Consider the following 14007-nt stretch of genomic DNA (forward strand, 5'->3'; position numbering starts at 1 on the left):
ACTCCAGCTGGGCATGATGGTTGCATGCCTGCAGTCCCAGCTACTTGGGAGGCTGAGACAGCAGGATTGCTTGAGCCCAGAAGTTCAAGGACAGCTTGGGCAATGTGGCAAGACCCCCAGCTCTTAAAAGAAAAGAAAAGAAAACTCAAGACAATTTAAAATAGGATAAGATAATTCCAAACTGTGCCATGAAGAAAGTAAAGCAGCACGCTGTGGCTTTTTTTTTTTTTTTTTTTTGAGATGGAGTCTTGCTCTGTCGCCCAGGCTGGAGTGCAGTGGCGCCATCTCCGCTCACTGCAAGCTCTGCCTCCTGGGTTTACACCATTCTCCTGCCTCAGCCTCCCGTGTAGCTGGGACTACAGGCGCCTGTCACCACGCCCGGCTAATTTTTTGTATTTTTAGTAGAGATGGGGTTTCACCGTGTTAGCCAGGGTGGTCTTGAACTCCTGACCTTGTGATCCACCCGGCTCGGCCTCCCAAAGTGCTGGGATTACAGGCATGAGCCACCGTGCCCGTCTGCTGTGGCTTTGATGTTTTTATGAAACACTGTATTAGAATTAAGTAATCTCTTACCTTTCCATTGAGCATAAAATCTGAAATGTATAAAATAAAACACAAATATGAATTTCCTATATCTAATGCTGCATCACTTTTTTTTTTTTTTTATGAGACGGAGTCTTGCTCTGTCACACAGGCTGGAGCGCAGTGGCGCAATCTCTGCCCACTGAAAACTCTGCGTCCCGGGTTCACACCATTCTCCTGCCTCAGCCTCCCGAGTAGCTGGGACTACAGGTGCCCACCACCACGCCTGGCTAAATTTTTTTGTATTTTTAGTACAGATGGGGTTTCATGGTGTTAGCCAGTTTGGTCTCTATCTCCTGACCTCGTGATCTGCCCACCTCAGCCTCCCAAAGTGCTGGGATTACAGGCATGAGCTACTGCGCCTGGCCGCTGTATCACATTTTATGTTGTCACTTGATTAACATGCATAGTATTTAAAATGCTTTAGCTATAAAATTAAGACTGATTCTAAAACAACTGCTTTGAACTAGGCTCACCAGTAAGTGAAATTTTAATTAATATTTTGTCTTGTTTAAGAAGCTGACCTTGGGGCTCTGGAATTATGGAGAACTTCAGACTTGGGAAAAAGCTTCAAAACTATTGGTGTGAAAATCTACTCATTTGGTCTTGGGGGACGTTTCCTTTTTGCCTCTGTGATGGCTGATAAGGTAGGTATTGCCCTCTCCCCTTTGGGGTCTGATATTTCTGCAAATATCTCTCATATAGATTCTCTGTATTACTTGGCATTGACAGAGTTTCTTGTCTTTTTGTTATATTTAGTACCACTGTGAGTGTTAGGGGTGATTCTTTTTGCAAAGGCTGATTGACTGATAGGCTACTCTGCACTTTGGCCTTCTGTCACCATGTGAATTCTGGTATCGTTTTTGGGATTTTTTTTTTTTTTTTGAAACAAAGTCTCTCTCTGTTGCCTAGGCTGGAGTGCAGCGATGCAATCTCGGCTCACTGCACCCTCCACCTCCCAGATTAAAACAATTCACCTGCCTCAACCTCCCAAGTAAGTGGGACTATAGGTATGCACCACCACACCCGGATAATTTTTGTATTTTTAGTAGAGATGGGGTTTTGCCATGTTGGCCGGGCTGGTCTTGAACTCCTGAGCTCAGGTGATCCCCCCGCCTCAGCCTCCCAAAGTGCTGGGATTATAGGCGTGAGCCACCGCGCCCGGCCAGGATATTTTGATCCAGTGTTTGGGCATTACTCAGACATGGATATCTGTAGAAAGCAATCTCTTACTCATTATCCAAGAATAAAAATACAATTAGATAACATTAATTGAGTGCCTACTATATGCTAGGTACTATTCTAAGTCCCAGGAATATGGCAGTGAACAAAACAGATGAATTTCCTGCTCCCAGAACTTATGTTTAAGGGGGAAAATAAATACTCAAAAAATAAATATGAAGGCTGGGGTTAGTGGCTCACGCTTGTAATCTCAGGACTTTGGGAGGCTGAGGCGGGTGGATCCCTTGAGCCCAGGAATTCAAGACCAGCCTGGGCAACATGACAAAACCCTGTCTCTACAAAAAATAAGAAAATTAGCCAGGCATGGTGGCATGTGCCTGTAGTCTCAGCTATTTGGGAGGCTGAGGTGGGAGGATCACCTGAGCCTGGGGAGGTTGAGGCTGCAGTGAGCTGTGATCATGCCACTGCATTCCAGCCTGGGTAACAGCACAAGACCCTGTCTCATAAATAAATATAAATGTGAGTGTGTGTGTATCAGGTAATAATTAAAGCCACGAAGAAATCTAAAACAGTAAGAAAACAAAGTGTCAGGAGCCAGTGCTCTTTTAGACAGACTGTTTAGGATGGGCTCTCTGAGACCTAAGTGAAACAAGAACTTGACCATGTGGCCATCTGGGAGGAGAGTAGGATGAGGCACAGCCAGTGCAGAGACCCTCAGGCTGGAGCATGCCCGATCAATCCAAGCAAAGGGGAGAAGGGCAGTATGGGGGGAGCACAGAGAATAATAGTCCAAAGTGGGGCCAGAGGGGTCCTGGCCAGACCTTATGTGGCCTTTGTAGATCACAATTAGGATGTGAGCTTTACTCTTCTTGTGTTGGGAGCTGTGAGAGGGTTGTGAGCAGGGGAATGCTGAGATTTGGCTTCTATTTTGAAGAATAGGTGTGCGCAGAACAGCCTGACGGGCACGCGCAGAAGCAGCGGGAGCGCCGGGAGCTCTCTCAGGAGTCCAAGCTGGGGAGGTGGTAGCTTGGCCAGGCTCTTGGCAGTGGGTAAGGGGGCAGGTGGTGAGACTGTGGATATATTTTTAAACATATTGCTAATAGGACTTGCTGATGGATTTGATGTGGGTTGTGAGAGAATGAGTGGAATCAAGGGTACCTTTAAGAGTCTGTATCCTGAGCGCCTGAATGGTGGTGCCATTTTCTAGGATGGCAGAGACTGCAGGAGGAGCAGGTTGTGGGAGAAAAATCAAGAATTCTGTTTTGGGCCGAGCATGGTGGCTCACGCCTTAATCCCAGCCCTTTAGGAGGCTAAGGCGAGCAAATCACTTGAGGTCAGGAGTTTGAGAGCAGCCTGGCCAACATGGCAAAACCCTGTCTCTACTAAAAAATACAAAAAATTAGCCAAGCGTGGTGGCGCATGCCTGTAATCCCAGCTACTCGGGAGGCTGATGCACAAGAATCAATTGGACTGTGGAGACGGAGGTTGCAGTGAGCCAAGATCATGCCACTGCACTCCAGCCTGGGCAACAGAGTGAGACTCTGTCTCAAAAAAAGTAAAAAAAGAATTCAGTTCTGCATATGAGACACCTATTAGATATCTGAATGGAGATGTCAAGTGAGCATTTGGGTATATGAATCTCCCTAATTGCTATGGTATTTGAAGCCATGTGACCAGATGATATCTTCTGGAGGAGTAAGTAGGTAGCAAAGAGGTGGGAGGACTGAGCAAGCCCTGAAGCACCCACAACTGAAAGGTTGGAAAGAGAAGAATCCAGCAAAGAAGACTGAGAGGGAGGGATCAGGGAGGAAGAGGGAAATCAGGACCACTGAGTTAGGTGCATTCTGAGAATCATCCACTGGAGTTGGCGACGTGGAGGTTGTTGGTGACCTTGACAAAAGCACTTCATTGGAAGTTAAAAGGCCGATTGGAGTGACTTCAGTGAGAACTAGAGATGAAGAAGTAGGCAGTAAATACAGATAACTCTCCAGAGCCATTTTGTAATATCCTCCCAATAACCCTGTGAGCTAATAGTATTACCTCAGTTTTATAGGTGAGGAAATTGAGTAACTTACCTAGGGTCAACCAGTAGTGGAATCCTGCTGGAAATCAGACTCAAATTCCAGAGGTAGCTTCCTATGCTATACTGCATATATGGTATAATGCTGTCTACAGAATTAAAATTTTGCGATGTACTTTTGAACTCTGGTTTCTACCTACAGTAATGAGAATAAGATTCAAAGTAATAAGACATGTTGGTATAAGTTGAATAAGTTAAATGTACTTATCACTGAACTTTAAAGGGTATTTAATCTAAGGAAACACTGACATTAATTCTCATGCTCAGGCTAACTGTATCTAGTAGCGATGTTAAGCTATTTATCAGAGAGTTAAGTTTTAATTGCTTTCTTAACAGACTCTTTTCGTCAGCCAAATACTCCCTAATCAGTTTCCTTATAGTAATTTCTGACTCTCCTTGGCCTCTTTCCAGCCCATGCCTGTTCCCTTCATCCTGGCTATTCTGAGAGACTTCCTTAAGAGAGAAGGCGTGTTACATCTTGACTTCCCTTGTGATCTCCCAAACATGGGTTTCGTCTCTATTTTCTAGACCCTTAATTATATAATTCTTTAAATTATGCAAGGACTGTATGAAAGGGACCAAACTTTTATGCAGTAGTCATCATTTTAAGAATTACCTGAGTGTATGCAAATGGCTATAAAGCCAACCTAATGTTCTCATCAAATCCTTAGCTCTACTGAAGGAGGTGGACTATCAGAGACCAAGACTATACTATCTTACAGGGCCCCATCAGAATGAAGAATTCAAAGAGAAAGCCAAGATAGCCTTACTTAGAATAGAATGGATTGTTCCTTTACCTAGAACTTTGCTAGAGGCTAGAAATTGCTTTGGTAATTGGTACTATGACCTTTCATTCATAGCAATCGTACCCAGTAGAGAAATGGATAATAGTAATTATTTAAAACATTCTTGTTCATGTCCCTGCCCATGGCATCTTGGCAGAAAATTAGAAAGATAAATATTGACATCTGTTCTAGGATACAACAAGAAGGATCCACGTTTCAACAGATCAAGGGGACACATGGAGCATGGCCCAGCTACCCTCCGTGGGACAGGAACAGTTCTATTCTATTCTGGCAGCAAATGATGACATGGTATTCATGCATGTAGATGAACCTGGAGGTAAGAGCTTTTTAGTGGCTTACCCTTAAAAGCATAGAGATGTAAGCTTTGAGCAGCTTTTATTTTTACATGTCGAGTTTTCCTCTTACCCCTAGAAATTTATTAGTGCCCTACTGATTTTTCTGTCCTAGAGATAATCTGTAGCCCCTGTTAAAAATGCCACTTGTTTTGGTAGCTTGTGTGTATGTTCAGGTGTTCTAGAGCAGAGCTGCTCAAAGAATGGTCAGCAGACTGATACTGATTTGCAAACTGTCTGTTACCAGATAAGTACAGAAATTGAGAGCAAGAGTTTGGAAACTCTTCTAGCCTTTTGACAAAGCAATTTTATGTCTGTTGGATCTAATGACAAAAAATTAGGGGCTTATGGCTGGGCGCAGTGGCTCACACCTGTAATCCCGGCACTTTGGGAGGCTGAGGCGGGCAGATCACGAGGTCAGGAGATCGAGACCGTCCTGGCTAACACAGTGAAACCCCATCTCTACTACAAAAAATACAAAAAATTAGCTGGCCGTGGTGGCGAGCACCTATAGTCCCAGCTACTCAGGAGGCTGAGGCAAGAGAATGGCATGAACCCGGGAGGTGGAGCTTGCAGTGAGCTGAGATCGTGCCACTGCACTCCAGCCTGGGCAACAGAGCGAGACTCCATCTCAAAAAAAAAAAAAAAACTTAGGGGCATATATTTTGTTTACCTTTTCATTTTCTAATGATTAGTTTTTATTATGTTTTACAAAAGCATCAGTTTGTGACATATTGGAAATCTTACAAATTGATCCTTCACTACAGATAGTTTGAGAAGCATTGTTCTAGAGTGTAAAGATTTAAAAATATGTAAACTAAACACAGGGCCTCTCCCACCAAAATATATCTGGGAAGAGTTTTTCTGTAGCATCTGATTAATTTATTCAACAAACTCAGCATCTGCCATATTCCAGGCACTAAGCTGGGTACTAGAATTAAAGATGGGCGTAAAGATCTTGAGTATCAAACCTTGATTAATTCTCAGGTCTGAGTCTTGATCATGAAGAGACACAATTGGCTACTGTGTTTGGTCAGGCAGATAATCATGTGTGTGGTTAGACTTGTTTTTCTCTTTGGTTCCACCCAAGACTTAGTATTTTTGTTTGTTTGCCTATTTCAGACACTGGGTTTGGCACAATCTTTACCTCAGATGATCGAGGCATTGTCTATTCCAAGTCTTTGGACCGACATCTCTACACTACCACAGGCGGAGAGACGGACTTTACCAATGTGACCTCCCTCCGCGGTGTCTACATAACAAGCGTGCTCTCCGAAGGTGAGTCTCGGCATTGCAGTGGTGTACAGTGCCTTCAGCTGCATGTGGTAGGATTTGAGGCTTCGGGGAACCTGTCCCCTAGTAATGTTGCTTGCCAAGCCAACAAGCCTACCCATGTACATTTTTTTGTTTCCTTTCTTTTTATTGTGGCAAAATATGTCTAACAAAATTTGCAGTTTTTAACATTGTATAGGGTAAAATTCAGTAGCATTAAGCATAGTCACAATGTTGCGCAACCATCACCCCTATTTCCAGAGCTTTTTCATCATCCCAAATAGAAATTGCACCAGGTGCACAAGCACTCCTCGTTCCCCACCCAGTCGCCCAGCTCTGGTAACCAACGTTCTATTTTATGTCTCAATGAATTTGCCTATTCTAGGTAGCTCATGTAAGCAGAATCATACACTATTGGTTGTTGTATGTCTGGCTTCTTTCACTTTGCATATTGTTTCAAAGTTCAGCCACATTGCAGCATGTTTTAGAATTTCACTTATTGCTTTTTAAGACTAGAATATATTCCTTTGTTTGAATATAGTGCCTTTTTTTTTCTTTTTCTTTCTCTTTTTTTTTGAGATGGAGTCTTGCTCTGTTGCCCAGACTGGAGTGCGGTGGCGTGATCGCAGCTCACTGCAACCTTGGTCTCCCAAGTTCAAGGGATTCTCCTGCCTCAGCCTCCTGAGTAGCTGGGTTTACAGGTGTGTGCCACCACACCCAGCTAATTTTTGTATTTTTAGTAGAGATGGGGTTTCACCATGTTGGCCAGGTTGGTCTCGAACTCCTGACCTCAGGTGATCTGCCTGCCTTGGCCTCCCAAAGTGCTGGGATTCCAGGCGTGAGCCACCATGCCCAGCCTGTTTTTTATTCCTCCATTGATGGACACTTAGGCTGTTTCCATTTTCAGCTCTTATGAATACTGAATGCTGCCATGAACATTGTTATACATGTAACTGTTTAAGTCAATGCTTTCAGTTCCTTTGGGGATATATGTAGGAGTGAAATAGCAGGATCACATGATAATTCCATGTTTCTCTTTTGGAGGAAATACCAATGGGTTTTCCACGTGGTTATACCATTTTACATGCAATACAAAAGGATTCCAATTTCTCTACTTCATTGCAAACACATTATATTCTCTTATTTTTGTAACAGCACTCCTAATGGGAGTGAAATAGTATCTCGTTTATAGCTTTGATTTGCATTTCTCTAATGACTAAAGATGTTGAACAACTTTTTATGTGCTCGTTGGCCATGTGAATATCTTCGTTGAAGAAGCTTCTAATTGAGTCCTATGGATGGCAGTGATTTTTAAAGTTGTGTTCACTGATGCTCCTCTGGTGCTTATGACAATTTTTGCACATCGTAGATGTTCAGTAATACTTGCCACATGAGCCTACAGATAAACGGCTGAACAGCCTTGCACTCAAAACCATACAGTGAACACACTTGAAAAACATTTAAGACTGAGCCTCAAGTATGATAGGCAGGAATGGGGAGGGAAGGGCATTTTCAGCTGAAGGAACTACACATGCAAAGTATCAGAGTCGCTGGGCGCGGTGGCTCACGCCTGTAATCCCAGCACTTTGGGAGGCTGAGGCAGGTGGATCATGAGGTCAGGAGATCGAGACCACCCTGGCTAACACGGCAAAACCCCGTCTCTACTAAAAATACAAAAAATTAGCTGGGCGTGGTGGCGGACACCTGTAGTCCCAGCTACTCAGGAGACTGAGGCAGGAGAATGGCGTGAACCCGGGAGGCTGAGCTTGCAGTGAGCCAAGACCACGCCACTGCACTCCAGCGTCGGCAACAGAGTGAGACTGCATCTCAAAAAAAAAAAAAAAGTATCAGAGTCACAGGAGGGTTTGGCCTGGTGGTGGTGGTGAGACATTGGGTGATGCCGGGGGAGGAGGGATCAGGAGGACAGTCCAGCAGGGACAGACCAAACCCATGCAAATTCAGGCTCCCTATTTTAAATAAGTTATGATAAATAGAACTAGGAGTGAGGAGAGCAACAACAAGTAGAAAAAAAGATGTTTTGAGTCTACATTGTTTAGGTAATAAAATGAGTCTTCTATATTGGGAGATGTAGGCCTATGAGAATAAGCCTGAATTTGACCCACTTCCTGCTCTTCTTGATAAGGGTGCATAGCAATAGCCAGCCAGGGTTCTTCTTGTGTTCTACTCAGTGGCTCTACAGAGCTCACCTTTCCTTAGGCCCAGTTATACAAATAAACACATTAGTCTCAAGTACAAAGACTCTTAAAGTGTCATTTTATTTATATATTTATTTTTCGGTAGGAGGTAGGGGCTGTTTTTATTTTGTAAAGTCCTGGCAGTGGCCTACAAGGTCCTGGAGATATGGCTCCCGGTTTCCTCCCTGACTCACCTCCAGCGCTTCTCTTTCCATCTGCCCTACTCTCATCATACTGTCCGCCTGCCAGTTCTTAACACAGCAGGTACACATGCACATGCACAGATTAGAGTTTGCACCGACAGTTCCCTCTGTTTCTCCAGATGTCCGCAAGGCTGATATGTCTGTACTCATGTATTACTTTTTGAATGAGACCTTCCCTGACTATCCTATTTTAAATTCCAGTTTGCCCTCGCCTCCTCACACACACACTATCAATCCACCTTTAGCTGCGCAAGTATTTTCCATAGTACTTATTTTCTAGCATACTACATAATTTACTTATTTACTATGTCTAGTGCTTGTCTCGCCCTACTGGAATGTATTTTTCACAATATTTGTCTGTTTTGTTCACTGATACATTACCAAAGGCTTACAAAAGTTTTCACTCTGGGTGTGGTGGCTCATGCGTGTAATCCTAGCACTTTGGGAGACCAAAGTGAGTGGATGACTTGAGGTCAGGAGTTGGAGAACAGCCTGGCCAATATGGTGAAACCCAGTCTGTACTAAAAATACAAATTAGCCAGACCTGGTGGCATGCACCTGTAGACCCAGCTACTCAGGAGGCTGAGGCAGGAGAATCGCTTGAACCCGGGAGGCGGAGGTTGCAGTGAGCCGAGATGGTGCCACTGCGCTCCAGCCTGGGTGATAGAACAAGACTCTGTCTCAAAAAAAAAAAAAGAGTTTTCACATAGTAGGCACTCAGTAGATGTTTGTTGAGTAAATGAATTTTCCTTCATTTGCTTCCTTGTTTGCTTTTTCTTAGAAAACTCAAAGGAGCCCAGGCACAGTGGCTCACACCTGTAATCCCAGCACTTTGGGAGGCTGAGGCGGGTGAATCACCTGAGGTCGGAAGTTGGAGACCAGCCTGACCAACATGGTGAAACCCCGTCTCTACTAAAAATACCAAACATTAGCCAGGCGGCAGGTGCCTGTAATCCCATCTACTCGAGAGGTTGAGGCAGGAGAATTGCTTGAACCCAGGAGGCAGAGGTTGCAGTGAGCTGAGATTGTGCCATTGCACTCCAGCCTGGGCAACAAGAGCGAAACTCCGTCTCAATAAATAAATAAATAAATAAAAATAAAGGAAAACTCAAAGGATATTATCTCTGAATTTAAAACCTGCAACAGTTTATATCATTGAAAATAAGAATGGGGAAGAGACGAGGGAAAAAAGAAAGGTACAAGAAAGATAGGATATGGAGTAGTGGAGAGACAATAATTCAGAGTTATTAATCCAGAACTCTGCACACTTACTGAATCTCAAGAGTCACTAAAACAAGCCTAGTGTCATGGCCTTGTCCAAATAAAGATTAGGATGCCTTCCTGTGGTAGATTTTACTTCCCAGGCAAGCAAACAGGGAAGGAGAATGGACATCAACCTGTTCATGTTGGTAAGGAGTTAAAAGGTATCTTTTTCAAAGAGTATCAGTCCTAAATAATTTGTGGAATTAATTGGGTCCTGTTTAGGTGGGACACCTTCTTCAAATATCTTTTTTTTTTTTTTTGAGACAAGAGTTTTGCTCTTGTTGCCCAGGCTAGAGTGCAATGGCATGATCTTGACCCCCTGCAGCCCCCACCTCCCGGGTTCAAGTGATTCTCCTGTCCCGGCCTCCCGAGTAGCTGGGATTATAGGCCCCCACCACCACACCTGGCTAATTTTTTGTATTTTTGGTAGAGTCAGGGTTTCACCATGTTGGCCAGGCTGGTCTCAAACTCCTGACCTCAGGTGATCCACTTGCCTTGGCCTCCCAAAGTGCTGGGATTACAGGCATGAACCACTGCACCTGGCCTCAAATATCATATTTAAAGTGCTGCTCCATTACCAACAATGAGCCGTTTTGTGAGGTGTTACAAGCTTGTCGGACTCCAGGTGCTATACGGTCTCAGGAGAGAGTCATGCAGTGATAAAGTGAATCTAACCTAGGTACTTCCAGTGTATCAGACTTAATGTTGTTCTCTTCCCGTTCAGATAATTCTATCCAGACCATGATCACTTTTGACCAAGGAGGAAGGTGGACGCACCTGAGGAAGCCTGAAAACAGTGAATGTGATGCTACAGCAAAAAACAAGAATGAGGTTTGTTTACTCTAATGTGTGCAGAGCACAGCAGCCTTTCCATTGTGCTCTGATCAGTGCCAGCCTTTTGGATGATGAAGTTTCATACTTGATTAGGGTCCTCAGCATAAGATGGAAAGTTTGGAGATGAGAGTAATGAAATTAACTTAGAATTTCGGAAGTAAGAACTGAGGAAAGGTCAAAATACTATGGATTATTTGTCTTTTAAAGAAGAACAAAACTGAGGGCTAACAATTTGTGGTTCACTAAACTGCTGAATTAAAACAATGGCCAGAGGGGCTGGTGATTAGTTAGGGGTCAGCATGGCAGCTGGGAGACTTTAGAGGTTCTGCAAGAAGCCACAGCTCCACCATTCATAAGCAGTGCACAGCCTTGCTCATCGGAAACAAGAGGAAGAGGATCTGGCCTTCCTTTCCCTCTGCCTAGGCTCCCATGGCCAGTGGGTGGTGACCTGCTTAGTGCACAGGGACGCAAGGCAGCCCTCCTTGCAGAGAGTTTGGGAACTGGAACTACGCAGGTGTCACTCCAAGAGATCTAAAGCCTGGAGTGACAGGCCTTGGCAGGCAAGGAAAAAAGGGAAAAAAAAAACAAGCTTTTTATCTGGCTCTCACAGAATGTGAGCCTGGGGGACAGCTGGAGTTCCTTCAGAAACTGAAGTACCGGTAGTTCCCGAACCCTCCTTAGTATCTGTATCACTGACATACACTTTGCTTTTCTAGGTGGGGTTTTCTGTTTTGTTTTAAGAGCCTCAAATGATGAGAGAAAGTGTGCCTGCCTACACCACCCCAACACACTCTCCTCCTTTACACTCGCAAGCACTGTTGCATCTACCCGACCTTCTGACCCCTGTTTCCCACCTGTCTGCCTTGGCCCTGCCCAGCCACTGCCCTCCTCACCTTAAGCCTGGGTAGGTTCAGTGGCCTCTGTGTTTGCCTTGCTGCCTGCAGGCTCCCCATGCCTCTCCCTGCCCAGCGCTCGTTGTGGCTCTCTTGGCCTGTGATGAATGGCCTCTGTCCCTGACCTGGTGAGTAAAGGTTCTCTCCTGCTGGGCCCTCTGCCGCCTTTTCATTGTCATTGCTCACCTTATCCCTGACACACCCCTTGTAACCCCCTGCCATTCCCTGAACACCCACACTATTCCTGGAGGAAGTGGGGCCTGTCTCCCCCAACCCCAGTTGACTAGGATTAGTGGAAATTCTAACCACCCTCAGTGACCATCCAGTTAGAGCTAATCATTCCTCTTTATTTCATTAATAGTTTGCTTGAACCTCTTCTTTTTTAAAAAATAGTAGTAAAATATACATAATATAATATTTATTGTCATTTTAGCCATTTTGAACCCTTTTTAGAGCGTTAACTTTCATTCGGCTGCATACCTCAACTAGTTTCTGACAATACATTTCTTTCTTCCCCAGCTTTATGGAGGCATAATTGACAAAAAGTGTATATTTACAGTGTACACTGTGATGTTTTGATATATATATACATTGTGAAATGATTATCACAAGCTAACTAACATATGCATCACCTCACAATTATCTTTTGTGTGTGTGGTGAGAACATTTAGGAACTATTCTCTTAGCAAACTTCAAGTAACAATACAGTATTCTAAATTGTAGTCACCATGTATATTTTCCCTCAAAAGCTTATTCATCCTGCATAACTGAAACTATGTACCCTTTGGCCTTCATCTCCCCATACCCCAAGCCCCAAAAGCCACCATTCTACTCCCTGCTTCTGTGAGTTTGACATTTTTACATTCCACTTATAAATGGGATCATGCAGTATTTGTCTTTCTGTGCTGGGCTTATTTTACTTAACATAATGCCTCCCAGGTTCACCATGTTTTCAACAGATGACAGGATTTCCTTCTTTTTTAAGGCTGAATAATATTCCATTTTCTTTATCCATTCATCCATCTGTAGATGCTTAGGTTGATTCTGTAGCTTGGCTATTGTGAATAATACTGCAGTGGACATGGGAGCACAGATATCTTTTGGACATACCGATTTCATTTCTCTTGAATATGAACCCAGAAATGGGATTGCTGGTAGTTCTGTCCTTCATTTTCTTTTTTTTCTTTTTTTTAAAGACACAGTCTTGCCCCGTCACCAAGGCTGGAGTGCAATAGCACAATCTTGGCTCACTTCAACCTCCGCCTCCCGGGTTCAGGTGATTCTCCTGCCTCAGCCTCCCAAGTAACTGAGATTACAGGCACGTGCCACCACGCCCGGCTAATTTTTTGTGTCTTTAGTAGTGACGGGGTTTCACCATATTGGCCAGGCTGGTCTCGAACTCCTGACCTCGTGATCCACCCGCCTCCGCCTCCCAAAGTGCTGGGATTGCAGGCATGAGCCACCATGCTCGGCCCTGCTGTTATTCATTTTCTAGGAAAATTTCTTACTGTATTGCATAATGGCTGTACCAGTTTACATTCCCACCAACAGTGTACAGGGTTCCCTTTTTTCCATGTCCTTGCCAATACTTACTTACCTTTTATCTCTTTGATAATAGCCAATCTAACTTGGGTGACATAATATCTCATTGTGGTTTTTATTTGTATTTCCCTCATGATTAGTGATGTTGGGCATTTTTTCATATACCTGTTGGCCATTTATATGTCTTCTTTTGATAAATGGCTGTTCAGGTCCTTTGCCCATTTTTTAGTTGGATTATTTGTTTTCTTGCTACTGATTTGTTTGGATATTAACCCCTTGTAAGATGTATGGTTTGCAAATATTTTCTCCCATTCTGTGTATTGTCTGTCTTCTCTCTTTTGGTGGTTTCCTTTGCTTTGCAGAAGCTTTTTAGTTTGATACAATCTGATTTGTCTGTTTTTGTTTTTTGTTGCCTGTGCTTTTAGGGTCGTATCCAAAAAGCCATTGCCCAGATGAATGTCAAGAAGCTTTTTTCCCTATATTTCCTTCTAGTAGTTTTACAGTTTCAAGTCTTACATTTATGTCTCTAATCCATTTTGAGTTGATTTTTGTACATGACATGAAATAAGGATTGAGGCCAGGTGTGGTGGCTCACGCCTATAATCCCAGCACTTTGGGAGGCCAAGGAGGGTGGATCACGAGGTCAGGAGATCGAGACCATCCTGGCCAACATGGTGAAATCCCGTCTCTACCAAAAATACAAAAATTAGCTGGGTATGGTGATGTGCGCCTGTAGTCCCAGCTACTTGGGAGACTGAGGCAGGAGAATTGCTTGAACCTGGGAGGCGGAGGTTGCAGTGAGCCAAGACCGCACCATTGCACT

At 43.9% G+C, this 14007-nt stretch overlaps 1 protein-coding gene across 4 annotated transcripts in view; it reads left to right on the forward strand.

Annotated features, from left to right (window-relative positions):
• The window catches only part of SORT1 (sortilin 1), an 88185-nt gene that overhangs the window by 50912 nt on the left and 23266 nt on the right, over positions 1-14007 (forward strand). For 3 of the 4 annotated variants that reach the window (XM_019011709.4, XM_055353807.2, XM_031008977.3), the window contains exons 8-11: positions 1099-1229; positions 4822-4966; positions 6105-6260; positions 10640-10746. In XM_019011709.4, coding sequence (XP_018867254.4) covers positions 1099-1229; positions 4822-4966; positions 6105-6260; positions 10640-10746 — 539 coding nt within the window. The remainder of the gene's footprint in view (positions 1-1098; positions 1230-4821; positions 4967-6104; positions 6261-10639; positions 10747-14007) is intronic. The other variant, XM_031008972.3, reaches the window with a different exon arrangement.

The sequence above is a fragment of the Gorilla gorilla genome, chromosome 1, assembly GCF_029281585.2.
Source record: "Gorilla gorilla gorilla isolate KB3781 chromosome 1, NHGRI_mGorGor1-v2.1_pri, whole genome shotgun sequence".
NCBI classification, from domain to species: domain Eukaryota; kingdom Metazoa; phylum Chordata; class Mammalia; order Primates; family Hominidae; genus Gorilla; species Gorilla gorilla.